This window comes from Barbus barbus, assembly GCF_936440315.1.
Source record: "Barbus barbus genome assembly, chromosome: 33".
Taxonomy (NCBI): Eukaryota; Metazoa; Chordata; class Actinopteri; order Cypriniformes; family Cyprinidae; genus Barbus; species Barbus barbus.
The window spans coordinates 9,226,558-9,245,708 of NC_136761.1; the positions used below are offsets into that span (position 1 = coordinate 9,226,558).

At 33.6% G+C, this 19,151-nt stretch overlaps 2 protein-coding genes across 3 annotated transcripts; one reads left to right on the top strand and one right to left on the bottom strand.

Annotated features, from left to right (window-relative positions):
- Positions 1–581: 581 nt before the first annotated feature.
- LOC306853010 (pre-mRNA-splicing factor RBM22-like) lies at positions 582–7,909 on the top strand. Of its 2 annotated transcripts, none has more exons than XM_079390163.1 (10): positions 582–648; positions 2,292–2,345; positions 2,442–2,471; positions 2,543–2,675; positions 3,732–3,832; positions 3,943–4,115; positions 4,872–5,072; positions 5,748–5,998; positions 6,190–6,321; positions 6,820–7,909. In XM_079390163.1, exons 1-10 carry the CDS (start codon positions 595–597, stop codon positions 6,957–6,959), a joined length of 1,269 nt encoding a protein of 422 aa, XP_079246289.1. In that variant the 5' UTR covers positions 582–594; the 3' UTR covers positions 6,960–7,909. The 2 variants fall into 2 exon arrangements, with proteins under 2 accessions (XP_079246289.1, XP_079246290.1); XM_079390164.1 differs by having other exon boundaries at positions 590–648; positions 2,524–2,675.
- myoz3a (myozenin 3a) lies at positions 7,831–18,865 on the bottom strand. Its single transcript, XM_079390165.1, has 6 exons — positions 18,816–18,865; positions 17,462–17,546; positions 15,358–15,515; positions 13,439–13,601; positions 11,702–11,885; positions 7,831–8,889 (listed from the first exon to the last, which is right to left on the bottom strand). Exons 2-6 carry the CDS (start codon positions 17,535–17,537, stop codon positions 8,706–8,708), a joined length of 765 nt encoding a protein of 254 aa, XP_079246291.1. The 5' UTR covers positions 17,538–17,546; positions 18,816–18,865; the 3' UTR covers positions 7,831–8,705.
- Positions 18,866–19,151: the final 286 nt, after the last annotated feature.

Sequence of the window (19,151 nt, forward strand, 5' to 3'; positions counted from 1 at the left end):
ATGATTAAAATTAAATATGATTTATGGATGATTAAGAGTTGGTTAAAGCTGTTTTTGTTTCAGGGCTGTAGGTTTATTTCATGTAAAACTAAAAAGTCATGTGACTAAAACCATTTATTTCCACTTTCTGTTAGAACTGCATAGAAATAATCAATTAAAACTTGTCATTTAGTAAATATATTGAACTGATTTGTTGAAATTGTAGATTTCAAAGTATTCTTACGTGAAATAAGTTATAAGCTGTACTTATGCCAGGTGCTCATTTTAGTTATTAGTTTTATATGATAGTAATACATTTTAGTTATTTTATATTTCTATATATTAAAAAAATGAGAGAAGACATGCAGTTTATTTCATGGGATTATCCATGTTCAAAATGTACTTAATTAAATGTGCTTATTCATTAGTTTGTTTATTATAATTATTAATACTATTATTATTGCATTTAAATACAAAATTGGGTTAATGTATATACCGGCATGTCTGTGTGCAAAAATATAATATAATTATTTAAAAATAATGATATATTCCAATATTTACATGTCCTAAAGTAAAGAGGATGCATGACGTCGAGACGTCGTGCGTGCGTGAGATATGGCGACGTCGCTGAACTCAAACACCTATAACAGACAGAACTGGGAAGATTCGGTATGTTTTAATGATTATCAAACACGCAACACACTGCAGACTGCATCAAAAATGTGTCTATTTCTCGGCTTATTGAAAGAAAGGGATTTTTTGACAGCATGCACAGTTATAAAAATTGAATAATAATTCGTGCACTCTGCTCGTGCTTGCTGTTCAGATACGAATTAGACTATAAAATAAATCGTTATTGAAGTTTACAGAGATATTTTGATTAATGAAGGTCTTAATATCAGTTTAAAATATTTTCTACAAATATCTTTACATAATCTTTACATAGTTTTATGATGCTTTTTGGCATTATCAGGATAAAAGGGTTGTTTACTTATTATTTATTCTCTCATAACCACTTGGCAGTTCACAAAATATATCAGTTTAGAAGAGACAAATGAAAATAAATGTAAAAACGTTGACAAAAAGCTTATCAAAAATCTATAAAATGCCATGCCAAAACAACCTGGCAGTTATTAAAACCAATGTGCATTTTATGTTTTTGTGTATTTCATGGTTGGGATGTCTAAGAAGGCTTATTATGTCTCAGTTATTTATTTTTATCCAGCTGTTCCATTGTTTATATCAGAGTGTCTTCATGACATTATATTTACAGCCAAGTGTCAGCACATGCTGTTCTGTTCAAACATCCAAATAATCTCTTTGGCTGTCCTGAACGCCCTTAACACTAGAAGCTGTTTTAGATCAGAAAATCTGTCCCTTTCTGAGCCATAAAGACATCGAGTATCCACAACGCCAGCTCTCTCTAGCAGATATCAGTGCTGCTGTGATTGCTTAAACTATCTTTAGCTCCTCTAATGAGGTGAATGACATGGTAGAACTTGTTGAGGGAGCAGTTTAGAGAGATCAGGAATTTATACAGCATCTTAAAGCAAGTGTGAAGATACAGCTATAGGCACTTATTGTTGGAAATGGGTCAACGTTTGACAAAAAAGTTGTGGAAAATGCAGAAAAAGCTATTTTTAAATGCATGTGACAAGTTCTTATAAATGTAATGTTTGTATTTATGCAAATTTTATATCGTTTTGCATGACTTGTATTATTAATTTCAACATTCTGATGCAATTTAGTGATGCTGTCAGGAAGAAAAAAGTTGGTTTTGCATACACATTGAATGCACATGACTGTACACATCTTAATAATTAATTTCAAAAAAGTTTTCAAAAGTATTTTCCATGATAAAAGGTATTTTTGAACAATTATTTTGACTTTCAGTCATGAATATCGTCAGGTTTTCTTGAGGTTATACCACTGGACATTTGAAAGCCCGAACTCATGCGTTTTATAGGTTGCTTGTCATATGTTTATTTTTTATACAACACTGCCTTTGCAAAATTTTATTTGCATTGGACTTTTCACAATGCAAATGGTTTCAAAGCAGATTAATAGAAAGTCATACTGTTATCTTTAATAATACCCTAATTAGTTAGGCCTAAAACTTAATATAGAGCAAGTTTTCAACTGGACAAAATTGCCAAATATAAGATCATATCTAGCTAAAGTATACTTATTGTTTTGTCTAGCAGCTAGCAGACATTTTATTTTATTTGTATTTATTTTGTCAAAGGTCATTTGCTGTCCTGATTTAAATATATATATATATAATTTATTTAATTTATTTTTTTTCACTCCAGGACTTCCCTATTCTCTGTCAAACATGCCTTGGGGAAAATCCTTACATTCGCATGGTAAGCTGTTTTTGTCACTCATGGGGATTTTACACTTCACAATTTAAACTTGAAGCTTTTCATTTGTAATTATACTTTTATATTTTGTTTTTGCAGACCAAGGAAAAGTATGGCAAAGAATGCAAGGTGAGCTCAGGACAGCATGTATCTAAAGAAAAGTAGCTAGGTGAGTTATTAGTCTTTTGAATGTTTTTCAGATATGTGCGCGTCCCTTCACTGTTTTCCGCTGGTGTCCTGGTGTACGGATGCGCTTTAAGAAGACTGAGGTGTGTCAGACCTGCAGTAAGATGAAGAATGTCTGTCAGACGTGTTTGCTGGACTTGGAGTACGGTAAGAGTTACACACCAGAACGGAAACCAGAAAATCTCTTCATCTGAGCCTATTTGTTCAATTCTCAGCCTTTTTCACAAGCATGGTTTTAATATATGCCTGATCCTGAAGGTTAGGATTATGGCCTGTGACAGAAGAAAATGCAAACATAAGCCACATGTTTTTTCTGCTACATCTGTGGGTGTTTTACTACATCTAAACGGCGACAAAAAATTACAGGAAAAGTGTGGGGAAAAGCTTATTTCGTTTTCTTTTACGTTAAATGGAGAATTTAAACATATTGGTCCACTCCTTATCAAACTGTATGTTAAATTATACATTTTGAATACTAATATTTTTGTCATTAAAACTAAAAGTGTACATGTATTTGAATGAAACACATTTGAAAAATCTTCTTAATTTGTTGGGGAAAAAACATATGATTTCAAATTTATATTTTTGAATTAGGTAATATTAGGCCTTTTTGCAAATCAGCACTATCATTTTAGTATAATTGAGATAATAATATTATTAATGCCTCCTTGGCATCTAGAAAAATAAATAAATAAATATATATATATATATATATATATATTTTAATGGTATTAATTTTTTTATTAACTATAATAACCCTGAATATCTTAGTAATATTTACAGTTTTTAATTTTAAAATGTTTAGTTTTGTAATTTTTAGTTTTTTTGTTAAATATGTCTATATGGTTTTATTTGTTTTTATCGCAGCTTTAGTTATTTTAGTTATTTTAGTCTTATTTTGTGAACAAACTGTTTGTGACAAAGTGTTTTCATTGATATTTTTTAACTTTAAAAAAAAGGGTATTGTTAGACCTTTTTTGCAAATCAGGGCTGTGCATCCATTAAATAATAAAAAACATTAAAATAAAAAAAATTAAGATTATTAAGAAATAAAACTAAATAAATTAGATTAAACAAATTAGTTTACATTCACATGCGAATGTGGTGTTAAATTATCAAAATATTAACTCAAAATCTCACATCAAAGTGGTTTGACTGACAGAAACATTTAATAACGGCCTTAAATAATTTTTGTTTTTACAGGTCTTCCAATCCAGGTCAGAGACACGGGCATGTCCATTAAAGACGACATGCCAAGGTCTGACGTGAACAAGGAATATTACACTCAGAACATGGAGAGAGAGGTGACATTTAATAGCAATATTACATCGAAGAAATCCAATGCCTGAAAAAAGAAATATGTCAAATTGTAGCATGTGCTTTATGTAAACTCTTGGTTTTCTGTGTGTGTCAGATCCAGAACTCAGACGGTACCAGACCGGTGGGGATGCTGGGTAAAGCACAGAACCCTAGTGACATGCTGCTGAAGCTGGCACGAACCACGCCGTACTACAAACGCAACAGACCCCATATCTGCTCCTTCTGGGTGAAGGGAGAGTGTAAGAGAGGAGAGGAGTGTCCCTACAGGTCAAACTCTTCAGTTTAAGTGTTTTAAGGGGGTTAAATCTTTCACTTATAATGTCAGTATTTTTCAATTTATGGGGATGAAATAAGTATATAACCATTCAGTACTATGGTAAAATTTGGGCCGTTGTTTTTAACATTTAATAGGCCTAAACTGTTATAGAATATTAAAAATTTAACTTTTAATTTGTCAGCTTAAAACAGTCTTCACATAAATCCGTTATAATGCATTATGCATTCAGGACAAAAATATTTTCATCAGAAACTTTTCGGTCAGTTGACCTTCATTATGCTTGCAGGTTTTATATTTTTCTAATTAAAAGATTAAAAAAACATACTTTTTGCATGCAGTATTATCATGTAATCAAGTGGGTGATTTTGGAAATATTACACACCGAATATATTTGATTTTATAATGAATGTTAAACAGAAAATATAAATCATAAAAGTTAATGCATTATTTTTGACAGCCCTGGTGTTATTATAGCATATAAATGCTATTTTACTTTATTTTTCTCCATTTGATCGTTTCTATATTTTTTCTAAAAGCTCATATGACATGAATTAGATTTGTGTCTTTTTGATCAGAACCAAACAAGTTGAATTAATTTCCTTAATTAAATGAATTTCTCGTTTGGCTAAACTGAAATATAATTGGATTCAAGCAGGAATGCAGATGCTGTAATGCAGATGCCTGTCCTCACGGTGGCAGTAGCAGTGATCTGATACTAAGTCATTAAAATATTTATGTCCCATCAGGCATGAGAAGCCCACAGATCCTGACGATCCTCTGGCCGATCAGAACATTAAAGATCGTTATTATGGCATCAATGACCCGGTGGCAGATAAACTCCTGAAGAGAGCGTCCAGCATGCCTCGACTGGACCCACCTGAGGACAAATCCATCAGCACGTTATACATCGGGGGTCTGGGAGAAAACGTCACTGACTCTGAGCTCAGGTCAGAGCGATTCAGAAACAATGTTATTTTAAGTATGTTTGAATGAAGTATTCAAAAACTCAACCGTGATATAGAGCAGTGTTATTTAAGTATCATTTATATTTTATTAATATTTTGTTTTATTTTTATATTTTCTGTTTTATTTTAATTTTCGTTAAAGTTTTAGTAATTTTTGTTGTATTTTTGTCTTTTGGTATTTATTCATTTATTAATGTTATTTTAGTTTTAGTTCAATTTAATAAAAATGTTACTTTGGCAAATAGCTGAAATAAAAAAAAAATAGTTTTTATAAGCCATTTTTAGTAGTATTTGTTTAGTCTGTATAGTTTTTATTAATATTTAATTTATTTTTATTTATTTTTTTTGAGTATTAATTTTGTTTTCAATTTAGTAATTTTATTTAGTACATCAATATTAAGTACTTAAAATTAAATTTAATTAAATTAAAAATTTTGTTTTGGCAACTAGCTGAAAGTTTTATATATATATATTATTATTATTATCATTATTTTTTTTTTTCATTAAAAATTCATTTTTCAGGTAAAAAGATAGGTTTTCTAATGGATTTAGTTTTAGTTAACTATAATAACCCTGAAACAGAGGGTGTGTTTGCTCTTGTACTTGATTTGTATCAATTCGAAACAACACCTGTCTTTTCTTCGTCTTCTCTCACAGAAATAATTTCTACCAGTACGGTGAGATCCGTACAATCACGCTGGTTCAGAGGCAGCAGTGCGCGTTCATTCAGTTTGCCACACGACAGGGAGCAGAGCTGGCAGCAGAGAAAACCTTCAATAAGCTCATTATTAACGGTCGCAGGCTGGCGGTGAAGTGGGGCCGATCACAGGCTGCTAAAGAGAAGGATGGCAAGGACGAGTTCGATGAGATGGGCACCGGACTAGAACCAGTACTGGGTCTCCCTATAAGTATGTATTTTATTTAATCTTACTTCATTTTTGTTTTATTTTAATTAAATATATCTTTTCAACATCACTGTCTTTTGTCATATTGCTGTTATTTTGCACTGTGACTAACACCACCCCTTGAGCATGGTAACATCACTGCAATAAGGTTTTGAAGGTCAAGGCTGTTTGATTATATTATGTGTATGTTGCAGCTCTACCGCCACCCCCTGCTCTGGAGGAGGAGGCACCTGCTAACTACTTCAACCTGAACCCCAGCAGCTCTCCTGCGCTCATGAACATCAGCCTGCCACCTCCACCTGGACTCCCAAACTCACTGCCACCAGGTGCACCCTTCATCTCCACTCACCCCTGCATTTACACATAAAATAAAACTACTAAAACTGAAATAAAATTTAATTACAGCTAAATATAAAAAAAAAAAAAAAAAAAACTTAATAAAATGGCACAAGCACAAAACAAAATGACTAAAAATGACATAAAAATAGATGTACATTTATCTTGGTATTAAAACTGGAAAAAAATAGCTAAATAGAAATGTTAAAATCAATATGATAAAAGCACAACAAATTACTAAATCTTAAACTAAAAATTAAATAATACATTTATCATAATATTAATTTTAAATGTATTAATATACGAGTATATTAATATTAAATGAACTAAGGCTAAATAGAAATATTAAGAAACTAATAAAAATGTCAGAAGCACATAATAAAATTACTAAAACTAAAATAAAAAACGTGAAATGAAATAAATAAATAAATGTAAGCTCATTCAAACTGTATGTACTATATCTAAATACTGTCTGCGTGTGGTTTCAGGTTTTGGACCTGCCATGTTCCACCCCATGGGCCCTCCTCCACCTCCTCCGATGGCTTTGAGACCTCCAGGCCAGATCCATTACCCTTCCCAGGATCCTCAGCGCATGGGAGCGCATGCTGCCGTTCGCCACAGGGATTGATGGACTCCTCATGTGGACTAGTAAAGATTCCCTCACTGCTGCGGTTATTGATCTGTGAAGGTGATGTCATCAGAGGGCGGAGTCTGATCTGTGACATCATACAGAGTGATTGAATGGTACACTATGGTATGGTCATGTGATTGGGGGTTTTGAGTTCAGTGCCATATCATCATGCCTCAGTCACATCTTATATACAGACACAGCTTACCAACAAATAGGCCCTTGTTATTAAAGTTCACCCATCTTACGTCAGACACCAACTCTCTGCCTCCTCGTTATCATAGTTAAGTTTAAAACATCATCAAAAATTTTACTTGAGTTTACATTGAAATCGAAGCACCGTTTAGGACTTTTTGCAGTTTGACATGAAAAATTTAACCCATTTTCCCCCAAATTGTAATTACAGTTGTGCAAAAAAAAAAAAATGTTTTTTTTCCCACATGAAAGTAAACATGAGTTGTTGCATTACTGTAGATTACTGACAATTTGATTGGATAATTAGTGCTTAATACATGCAAATGTTTATGGTCCTAAAGTAGGCTTAATTTTCTTTTTGTGAAAAAAGAATTGCTTAATTTGAATAGTTTTTGTGAGATCCTCACACCCACGCATAAAACTGACTATTACATCTAGAGATTTAACATAATTAAATGTAGTCTATTTAAAGGATGCAACTGTTAATTTTTTTTTTTTTATTAAAATAAATGATTGTTGCGTAGCCACTGTCTTGCTTCTCTTAAGTGTAAAAATAACTTGATATTTGTTTTCATGCCTTTTTCTAATATTTCTCTGTTTTTCTTTGTGTTCTGAAGCATTTTTTAATGAACTGTCAGTTCAGGTTTTTTTCTGTTGTAACATGAAAAGAGAAATTCACAAACAAGTCATTTTTATTGAAAGAGCCTACCGTTACCATTTTCTTTTGTGAACATTAAACTAGCCATCATTAAATGTACAGTCTGCTCTGTTTTTAAGAAACAAAGCGGCTCAAAGTATTTAGACACTTTTGCATTAGACACAGCATATCAAAGCAAGTGCTTCTTATTTTAAGAAAGATGCACAAATACATTTTACAAGAAAAAACATTTGACAAAAAAAGAGTTCAGTGTGAAAACAATAGATTTTTGATATTTAGTCATCTAATGCAATATCAAACTCAATTTTCCATGTGCTTAAAGTGTCTTAATACATTTTAGGGGCCCCTGCTGCACACTTGTAACACTACCGTGAACACTGCATATTACATGTCTACAATTATGAAATGCCAGAGGCTATTATGAATAATTATAAGATTTAGACTGAGTTCTTATTGTATAGCTGTGTTAAAGGAATAGTTCATCCAAAGAGACAATTTGCTGAACATTTTATCAGCTGTTTGGACTCTCATTCTGACGGCACCCATTCACTGCAGAGGATCCATTGGTGAGCAAGTGAGGTAATGCTACATTTCTCCAACACTGTTTCCCATGAATTAACAAACTCATCTACATCTTTGGATGGATAAAACTTTCAGCAAATTGACATTTTTGGCTGAACTATTCCTTTAATGGTTTAGGAGAACAACCAAGACTTCCTTCATCCAGCACTGAGCTAAAACCATCTCCTCATCCTGATGTTTAATTCCAGCTGCTCTCCTCTGGCCTTTCACCTGCAGGGAACATAATGGGACGGCCTGAAAGTGCAAAGCGCAGGTCTTTACGGCGCGACAGTCTTTTCCTCTAATGTTACAGGTGTGGATCAGCGCCGAGCTCACAGGTCATTTGACTCGGGCGAATATCCCATGCCCCATCCCCGCGGGGCTCTGTTGAAGTTGCGTCGTTTGGACATGGTGGCCAAAGTCATGCCAGAAAGATTTGGAGTCTCCAGAGCTTCAAAGCCAATAACAGGAATCACCCTCTGACTGTGCACAGGACCTCCAAATGGTACTGCAGCTCTAAATCAAAAACCACACGAAGAAGAGTTTAATTGAATCTGCAAGTGCTCTCACAACACATTCCCCTCCATCATGTGGCATATTTCAGTGCAGTGTTGTTGTAATATTACATTTATTATTATTATTGTAGTTATGTATTTTTATTATAGTTTATGTTTTTATATTTCCAGTTTTCATTTGAATTTTAGTTTAATTTTTAGTAATTTTATGTGCTTTTTGTCTTTTTTTGTGTTTTCTTTTTTATATTACTATTTAGGTTTCATTTATTTTTACTTCAGTTTTAGTTAAATTGTAGTTTTTATTTACCATTAGTTATTTTAATTCTTCAACTTAAACACATTTCAGCTCAAGGCAACCTTTCTTTATAAAATGTATTACTGTTGTATTTTTCATTGATTATTGTTATTATTTTAGTAGTAATTTTTATTCTTCAGCTTAAACATTTCAGCTTGTTTCCAAGGCAACCTTTGAATATTTTTAATTAGTTTACATGTTTCATATAATATATAATATTAGTTTTATGTGCTTTTCTAATTTTTATTATTGTTTTTTTAATATATTGATATTTAGGTTTAATTTTTTTGTATTTCAGTTTTAAAGTTCAACTTTTATTTACAGTTACAATTTTTTTTATTACAATTAGTCATTTTAATGCTTCAACCTATTTACTTATTACTCACCATCGTCATCAAAAAATTAATTATTCATCATATTAGTTATTGATAATAACCCTGATTCAGTGAGAACTTGATGGTGTAAAGTTAGTGTTCAACACCAACTGCCAACTTTTATTAATCTGGAATAAAATTGCATGAAGTTTGAGGAAACTGCATGTAATTTTGTTTAGTTTCAAAACCTTAAGTCACTTGATGGACCCAGTCCTGCAGTCTCAAGATATTCTTGCTGCTGGATTTGACTCCACATGGTGACGCAATTTTAGTTTGTATCCGAGAAACCTGATCTTCTGTGTACGCAGTGTGTCTTGAGGCTCTGAAATTCGTGACAGGAGAAGCCGGCGGTGCGTTTAAATACTCATTTGCTCCTCTGCGGATCCCGTTTCAAATGGGAAGACGCAGTGGAAACATCGAAGCTCTCTTAAGTGGACTTCATAATTTGATAGTGTGGATTAGTTTTGTTAGGTCTATTTAAGGCGCACCATCAGCACGCATGAAGCTAATGTGCCAAAACCTCTTGGTGACCCTCATGGCCGTTTCTCATATCATGTTTTGCCTCGGTTTTCTGGTACCGCAGAGAATGAGGACTTAATCCCTCCCAAATAAAGAAGCTGTTACAGGGGAATCCCAACCCTACATGGGCCGCAGTATATTGTGTCACGTTATTGTGATGCATCGATTAACTGTTTGATGCAACTCTTTGTGTTTTGTTTCAGCAGTCATAATGAAGGATTTTAATCAGATTGGGACTTCAAGACTCCTGCAGTTAGTTGAATTAACAACTAACAATGTCATTTGCAAAATAAAGTTGGTTATCTGAGCCATGGTACTTAAACTGTGGTGTGTGCGACACAAGGTTGAATCTGGCTTGCATTTTCCCCCCTTAATTTTTACATTTAGTAATTTAGTGTGTTTGGGTTATGAAAAAATTCTTAACCTCTAATTTCCCTTCCATTTTAGGGGTAGTTAATAGTTAGAGTCCGACGGCATGCTCATAATCTGTTCATTGACCAGGAACAGGAACCGACGAAAAAAAATGACCCATTCCAATCTCTTACATGTAATAATTCAAAAGACGTTTAGCTGGAGCTACACAACTTTCAGCAGTCTTTTGCACCAGTTCACCTAAAAACCAAGGTACCAGGTCGACATAAGCGCTTTTGAAGAAGAACTCATCATTTGCAAGTCATCTGTATTTGTCATGGTGATCTTTCGAAAGAACCTCAGTTGTGTTAGATGCATACGTTTTCTGCTGTTTCAACATTGATCATCGTGAGAAATATTTCATGTGACACTGAAGACACTGTAATGATGCTTAAAATTCAGGTTGGATTATAATATTGTACAATATTACTGTTTTTATTGTATTTTCAATCAAATAGGCCTAACTGCAGTCTCCACTCTAAAAAAATAATTTGCTGGCTTTGTAAATATATCACAAATGCATAAATATAGCTACCACCTTAATAAAGGGTTTGAATATAATTTAAGTAAACATTTAAGTTGGACATACCAAACAAATGCATGAATGTTTTCATCTTTAACAACAACTTTAAGTTAGACACAATTAACAATCAGCAGCATGCTTTTACATGGACTGTATAAGCAGAGTAAGGGATGAAATAATTCAAAATATTACCGACACTACTTTTGAACGATAGTGTTGAAGTCATGAGCTGCACTATATTTTTCACAACATTATTTGTTATTTGTTGACGGACTGAAATTGTGAGCCTTTGCGGTGTACAAATGCGACCTAATTTCAATTTTTGTGCTATTATTGTAGTTTAATCAAGGACTTTAGATATGCCAATGGCATCATATTAGCCATCTTATAATGGAAGAAAGTACATCGGCGTAAGTCCCGCCTTCTAAATAAAAAAGAGCCAATCGCCTATTGGTAAAGTCATTGCGTCACCGTGTTCTGAGACTTAGGACTGGGCATGCGCATTGGCTGGTGACTTGCTTGAAATTTTGGAAATATAAGCGTTTTAAGACCAAATATAAGACCAAAAGAAACAACATTTAACAACAAAATTTGATTTGAAGTGGGGGATTAAAAAGGTACGTTGGTTTTTCTATGTTTCAAATATGGCAGTCGAGTGAACAGATTTTCCCTGAAAGGTACCTGATCTTACCTGTTGAAGCACCTGTAGTTCCCGGGCGGGAGTTTCTGTGGCGGTTCTGCTATTTGAGTGTTGAGTGAAGACCCAAGCTCTTCATTTTCTCCCAGGGCTTCCCGCCACGGTGAACAATAAGACTTCGGGATCACCGTGGCGTTGAATTTCTCTCGAGGGATCTCTCTAAGTGGGCCAGAGTAGCCTAAAAGGACAGGATGGTGCTTGGTGATTCACAGGCCAATTATAGAGGGAGCTTTGCTGTCCTGTAGCACATTCTAGCATGCTACGGCGTTTAGCTCATAGAGCTCGCCCAGGAGCAGACATCCAGATCGGTCCCTTCAGGGGCCTCGGGCAGATAAGGAGATGGAAACAGGAGATGGATGTTTATTAAGGGCTCCGCAGACGGAGGAAGAACATTAGACGGAGTTAATTAAGCGCAGCAACGAGCTAATGATTACAGTTTATCAGATGAGTGAAGAGTGAAGCTGCTCTCAAAGACGTCAGAAATACATACAAGCATGCCCCTCATATCATATGTGTTTCTATGCACTGCAAAAATCATTTTCTTAATGATCAGTTTCGTCTGTTTGCCAGTTAAAATATCTAAATATTATTGAAACAAGATTCCAATATAGGCCTACTTAAATTATTCAATCAAAGAGAACCAATTATTATTATTATTATTTTTAATTATTTTGATATTTAATGTTTGTAAATAATTTTGTTAGTTTTAATGATATGCATGTTAATAAATAGGCTACGTATTAAAGTATGTATTTTTCATATTTTTCGTTATTGTAATAGGCTAGTTTATATTAAAGACGCACAATATTTAATGTATTTACTGTAATAAATACAGTATTTAAGAAATTGAATTAGCTTTTTATATTTGCAGTTTTAATTTATTTTTTGTTTAGTAATTTTATGTTCTTTTGTCATTTATTTGTATTATTATTTTTAAAAATATTTTCATGTATAGCTTTAATTTATTTTGTTTTAATAATGTTTGTACTTCAATTTCATCCCATTTCAGTTTTTATGTTAGTTTTTGTTTTCATTTTCGTATAAAATTTTCATCTAATATTCATATTTGATTTGATTTTTATTTACACTTTATTTGAATTACCAAAGCAATTTTTAAAAGTATTAATATTTGTATAATATATATTTAATATGTAATAGTTTTTGAGATTGGTAGTTAGCAATAACAACAAGGACATTTATCTTGTTCTAAAGATTTTTTGATATTTTACTGGAAGACATATCAAATAATAAATAAAACTACATTTAAAGTCATTTTTTTAGTGCAAGTGTTTGTGCGCTTTGAGTCAAGATTATTAACACAAATGATTAATCTCAAGACAATTTAAAGTTAGATATGTATACTTAAAACTATTATAAATTAAAGTTATACATATAAACCAGATTTTTATGATTTTTATAAATGTTCGCAGTGCTTGTTTTTGCAAAACTGTCATGTTTCTAAGGTATTGTGGTTACCAGGGTTTTGCTAAGCAGTTGCTAAGGTGTTCAGAGTATTTTTTGGATCATTGCTATGCAGTTGCTAGGATATCCTAACTGGTTGCTAGGTGGTAGCTTATTGGTACTAGTCCAATTTCAGAGGCTACTTTGGATTTCAGGTTTGCTCAAGTCACTAAATCTCTATGATATATTGAAACATATCGAAACCCATATGTGAGAAATGACAATAAAAGTCGTGTATTGGGTAATTAATAATCAAAAGAGTGTGTGTACCTGGTGCCAGGACGTTAGGGCTTCCTTTCTTGGCCACTGTGTTCTTGAGGGTGGTGACGAGGCTGTGTTTACCGGCCACTGGATACAGCAGGTTTTCTTTCCCTCCCTGCATGTCTGTCATCATGTGGTTCTGGTTCTGGATTTGGTTCTGTTCCACGTTGTTCTGATGGAAGATGTTTAGGACAGAGCAGTTTATCCAGTGTCGTGTAAAGCATGAATGCTTGACCTATAACCTGAAGCCACATCTGTCTTCTCGAATCTGTAGCATTGCAGTTGGGAGTGTTTGACATAAAGGATGCCCAGCAGGAGAATGTGAGACAGGTTTCATTTCCTCATCAAATGGATTCCTGCAGTAATCCAGGTGATATTCTGGGGATACCAGTCACATGACCTTATATTTGCTATATATGAACCTGTGAGTTTCTTTTTTATTCTTTTGTTCATAGATATGATTAGCCTAAGTATTTAACAGAGTTATTTTACTATCATTGATTTAATGTAATATTAGAGTTTTTATTAATATTTTGAAATATATAATTTTTTTTTGTATTGCTATTAATATATTTTATTTTATGTTCTGTTATATTTTAGTTAAAGTTTTAGTAATTTTGTTTGTTTTTATCACACATGCATTTGTGTGTGTGCTTCTATATAGTTTTTATTAAGTTTTAGTTGATTTAGTTTTAGTTGTTTTAGTACTTTTTTTTAAACAATAAAATGAGAAATGTTGCTCTTGTCCTCTAGCTATAAATTAATTTGAATAAAATGGAAACTAAAAGACTTTCAAATCACATGAGCCAATATTTTATTCACAATAGAGAACATAAATGTTTAAACGGAGAAATTTGACACTTTTATCCACTAAATGAGCTGATTTCAAATTTGATGCCTGCTACAGGTCTCAAAAATTGACATCAGGTCTGTAACATGATTAGCTCTAAAAGGTATGTCTTAGAGAGGTAGAGTCTCTCAGAAGTAATATAAGCGTTTTAAGACCAAATATAAGACCAAAAGAAACAACATTTAACAACAGATTTTGATTTGAAGTGGGGCAGAGGCTGTCCAATCTGTGAAAGAGTGTGTAAAAAGATTGTGGAATACTTTAAAAACAACGTTCCTTAACATCAAATTGCAAAAGCTTTGCAAATCTCATCATCTACTGTGCATAACATCATCAAAAGATTAAGAGAAACTGGAGAAATCTCTGTGCGTAAGGGACAAGGCCAAAGACCTTTGTTGGATGCCCATGGTCTTTGGGACCTCAGACAACACTGCATCACTCATCGGCATGATTCTGTCACTGACATTAGTAAATGGGCCCAGGAATACTTCCAGAAACCACTGTCGGTAAACACAATCCGCTGTGCCATCTGCAGATGCCAACTAAAGCTCTACCATGCAAAAAGGAAGTGCTGAATTGGCCTGCCTGCAGTCCAGATCTGTCCCCTATAGAGAACATTTGGTGCATCATTAAATGAAAAATATGTCAAAGGTGACCACGAACTCTTCAGCAGCTGGAAACCTATATCAGGCAAGAATGCAAGAACACCAAAACTCCAGAAACTCATAACCTCGATACCCAGACATCTTCAAACTGTTTTGAAAAGAAGAGGAGATGCTACACCATGGTAAACATGCCCCCGTCCCAACTGTTTTGAGACCTGTAGCAGGCAAAATGAGCTCATTTTATGCATAAAATTGTAATATTTCTCAATTTAAAAATTGTATATGTTATCTATGTTCTGTTGTGAATAAAATATTGGCTCGTGATTTGAAATCCTTTTAGTTTTCATTTTATTCAAATTTAAAAAACGTCCCAACATTTTCGGAATTCGAGTTGTATATATTTGATTTCAGTTTTAATTTTTCTCCCCAAAATTGCATGGAAGTATTGTGTGTCTTAAAACAGGGTGTCTTACGTAGAAGACGGAGGGAGCGTCTGCTGAGTTCTCCAGCGTGAATCTCTCCACTCTCCTCTGGCGCTCCTGGAACATGATGGATCCTCTGTTGGTGTTCAGGTTCAGCTCCTCCATCATCACATCCCTAGGAACACTGATCTTCTTCCCAAGGTTCAGACCTTCTCACACACATAAGCTCACTTTAGTGACTTTATTGTCATTCATCCTTGATCTTTGTCAAGTGTTTTACAGTATGGACATCGTTTTCATAAGAGTTTTTGTTTTTGGAACAGTTTTTACCATTGTACTGAATGATTAATACACATGCATTCAACTTTGGGGTCAATAGGATTTTTTTCTTCTAAGAAATTATACATTAAAGTATTCAATGTATCGCAGTTTCAACAAAATAAGATGTTTTTAACATTGATAATAAGAAGAAATGTTTCTTGAGAAGTGAATCATCATTAACAAAATGGAGCTTGTAGAGAATTTAAGAGGAAACCTCAGACAAATAACCACAGAAAATAACAAGAAGCCCCAGAAATGCCCTGATTAAACATTACTTGAGGGTTTTAGAATTGGTATTAATGAACTGATTATTGTGAAGTATTTGAAATTAAAATAGATGATACATTATACATTTTATAGGGTATAATAAAGAAACTATGATAAATAAAATTCTATAAAACTCGCTGTAAGTGTAATTTTAGTGTCACTGAGATTCTATTATAGTTTTGAGTTAGATTTGATATATTTTCTGCTTGCATATTTTAAAGTCTTAGTTATTTTGTTGAGCTTTTATCTTTTTTTTTATTTTGAAATGTCTATAGTTTTTTTCAAATTAATTTTTTATTTAGAAATAATTTTATTTCAGTTAACATATTTTAATTTCAAGTAACAGCATTTTTTAGTTTTAGTTAATTATAAAATCCCTGCTGGAGTAATGGCTTCAGAAAATTCAGCTTTGTGTCACAAGAATAAATCACATTTTAAAATATATATAAAAAAAATTGATTAAACAAATGCAGCTGTGGTGAGCTTCTTTCAGAAAGATGAAAAACATTTTACCGATCCCAAAATTGCACGGTAATGTAAAGTGCTTTGTGATGATGTAATTTGGTGGTGGCGTCTCATGCCTCATGATTAAAGGTCTGGACTGATATTTTATTAGTAACATTTCTAAGTGGGGCTTTATTGTCCAAATGCTTTTTTAGGACCGATCTTTTTTTTGACTGACCTGATCTCTTGCATTGTCATTGCTCCAGGGTTCTTCTGTCACCGCTGCTGTCGTGTTTGTTGTGTTATATGGGTAACAGTGATGATTATTATTAGACTGCAGTAATGTGGAACCCTTGGAGAAATGGACTCGCCCTAAAGTGGCATTTTCAGTGAGGGCATTCCTGCCAGGGCTCATGCTAGCACCGGCCCTTGGCTTATTCTTATAAAATTTACTCTCCAGAGTCAGATTCAGCTGAGCTGGAGTTACCGTGATGCCAGGTCGGACAGACACGCTGTGGCTTGCGTCAATGGAAAATTGCAAACAAACACACTTAGGCGTTGGGATAGTTTCAGGAATGTTGGATGTGGAGATTTCCCTCCGTTTAAATCACTCAAGTGACTGAGGAGGAATCTGCTTTGAACTGTTCTGCTCCTGTCAATCAACTGCACCGTCTCTCATATGAGTCCTTACAAGTCTGAAGTCCTCCCACAGTCAGCGTATGATTGCTCTGATTATTTTTGAGCATATGTCATTTTGTAAAAATGTTTTTTTTTTTGCTTCTATAGGGCTTCATCTTAATGTTTTTGTAGTGTGTGTGTGTGTGTGTGTGAGAGAGAGAGTCTGATATTCCCTACATTATAGGAACCAAATGTCCCCACAAAGATAGAAAGACCAGTAAATTTGGACCTTGTGGGCACATCATGAGGAAAACAGCTTATAAATCATACTAAATGTTTTATTTTTTTTAAGATTTCTGTGAGGGGTAGGTTTAGGGTAAGGGGGTGGAAGATACAGTTACCCCATTACGTCTAACAAAATTTATACAATAATCATTACGTCTATGGAATGTACCCAGAAACATGGCAACTTGTGTGTGTGTGTGTGTTTGTGTGTGTGTCTTACCTCCCTTTGCTTCTCTGCTCAGGATCATGGCCTGCTGCTGTCTTTGTTTGGTGAGACTACGTTGTGCCGTCTGCATCCTCTCGGTCTGAACACACATCACAACATAGCAATTAATTCATATCCTGCTTATAATAATAATAATAATAATGGTTTTATTATATTTAAAATTGAAGCTATTGTGTAATTATTATTTTATTAATACAATTACTAATTATATTATAATTATTAATATTTTTAGATTTTTTTAAAATTAATATCTGCTTTAGTTTTTGTACTAGTAATGTTTTTTTAATAGTCCCTGCCGCACCCCTGCTGACCCCCACGGTACAAACCTGATGCCAGTTTTGCGTGTGGACTGGTCTGTATGTTGTATGTCTGTGTGTATTTGTGTTTGTTGTCATTGGAGATCGTCGCTCAGTCCTGGTTAAGATCCATCTATATGATTCATGCTTTAGTCTCACTGTCAGGGTCACAGCTGGACCTTCACCTTTGACCTGAGCTTAAATGCGGCACTAAAGGCTCAGACCCTTTACCTTCGGGAGAGTTTGAAGATTTTTTAAAATTAATATCTGCTTTAGTTTTGTACAAGTAATGTTTTGCAATGAATTCCTGTCTATTGTAATTGTTACATTTAAATGTATTTATTTTAAATTTGATTTTAATTATATATTTTAAACATTGTATTCTAATAGTTGAATATTGAGTTGAATTGCACAAAATAATAACAGTGTATTTTTTATAACATTTTTAATAATATTATTTTGATAAAATATTAAAATATTAAATAATTTATTGTAATAATGAAATAAATGTATTTTTATTCCTAAAATAATACATTTATTTAATTAATATAAATTATAGTATTTCATAAAATATGACTTACATGTTGATTTAATAGGTAACAGTATATATGATAACTGATGTTGAATTATTATTTGACATTTAAAGATGACATGCAGAGTATTTTATATGGTAAAAAATAAATATTGGTCCCTATTGAAAGTTAATTTTTGATTATACTATACTTTGTGTGAAATGACTTAATGCTTTATGAAAGAATCTTTTGACTGGAGTTGACTGTATGTTGTTTTTTTCGTTGGAGCAATTTTAATAAAAATAATAATAAAAATAATAATTTTAACCCCACTAAATTTATTGGCTTAGTTTAGCTGCTCTGCATTGAAGCTACAGGAAGCATTTTGTCGTGCTAAAAGTTCAGATTTTACAGATTACATCTGATTGTACACACTGTGCGTTTACACAGCTGCTGTGCAGATTAGATGACCAGACACACACACTCACACACACATCCACATCCATCCCTCTTACCCAGACGAGCAAGTTTCTGGCTTACCTGAGTGTGTGCTGGAGAAGATGATGTGCGGTGTGTTGGCTGATCTGTGTGAGTGTGAGAGCGCAGCAGCGTGAAGCTGGTTTCTATAGACTCATCTCAGCCCCTGCCCGATGACATCATCGCTGCTAATTTAGCCAAACGACAGGAGCTAAATGGGGCAAAGCATTTAGTCCCTGACGCACCCCTGCTGACCCCCACGGTACAAACCTGATGCCAGTTTTGCGTGTGGACTGGTCTGTATGTTGTATGTCTGTGTGTATTTGTGTTTGTTGTCATTGGAGATCGTCGCTCAGTCCTGGTTAAGATCCATCTATATGATTCATGCTTTAGTCTCAC

Coding starts and splice junctions, on each gene's coding strand:
- myoz3a (XM_079390165.1), bottom strand. CDS start 17,537: ATGCAGACGGCACAACGTAGTCTCACCAAACAAAGACAGCAGCAGGCC. Junction 15,516..17,461: donor GAGCAGAGAAGCAAAGGGAG/GTAAGACACACA, acceptor GTGTGTGAGAAG/GTCTGAACCTTGGGAAGAAG. Junction 11,886..13,438: donor CCCTAACGTCCTGGCACCAG/GTACACACACTC, acceptor CTGTCCTTTTAG/GCTACTCTGGCCCACTTAGA.
- LOC306853010 (XM_079390163.1), top strand. CDS start 595: ATGGCGACGTCGCTGAACTCAAACACCTATAACAGACAGAACTGGGAA. Junction 2,472..2,542: donor AGTATGGCAAAGAATGCAAG/GTGAGCTCAGGA, acceptor AATGTTTTTCAG/ATATGTGCGCGTCCCTTCAC. Junction 4,116..4,871: donor GGAGAGGAGTGTCCCTACAG/GTCAAACTCTTC, acceptor ATGTCCCATCAG/GCATGAGAAGCCCACAGATC.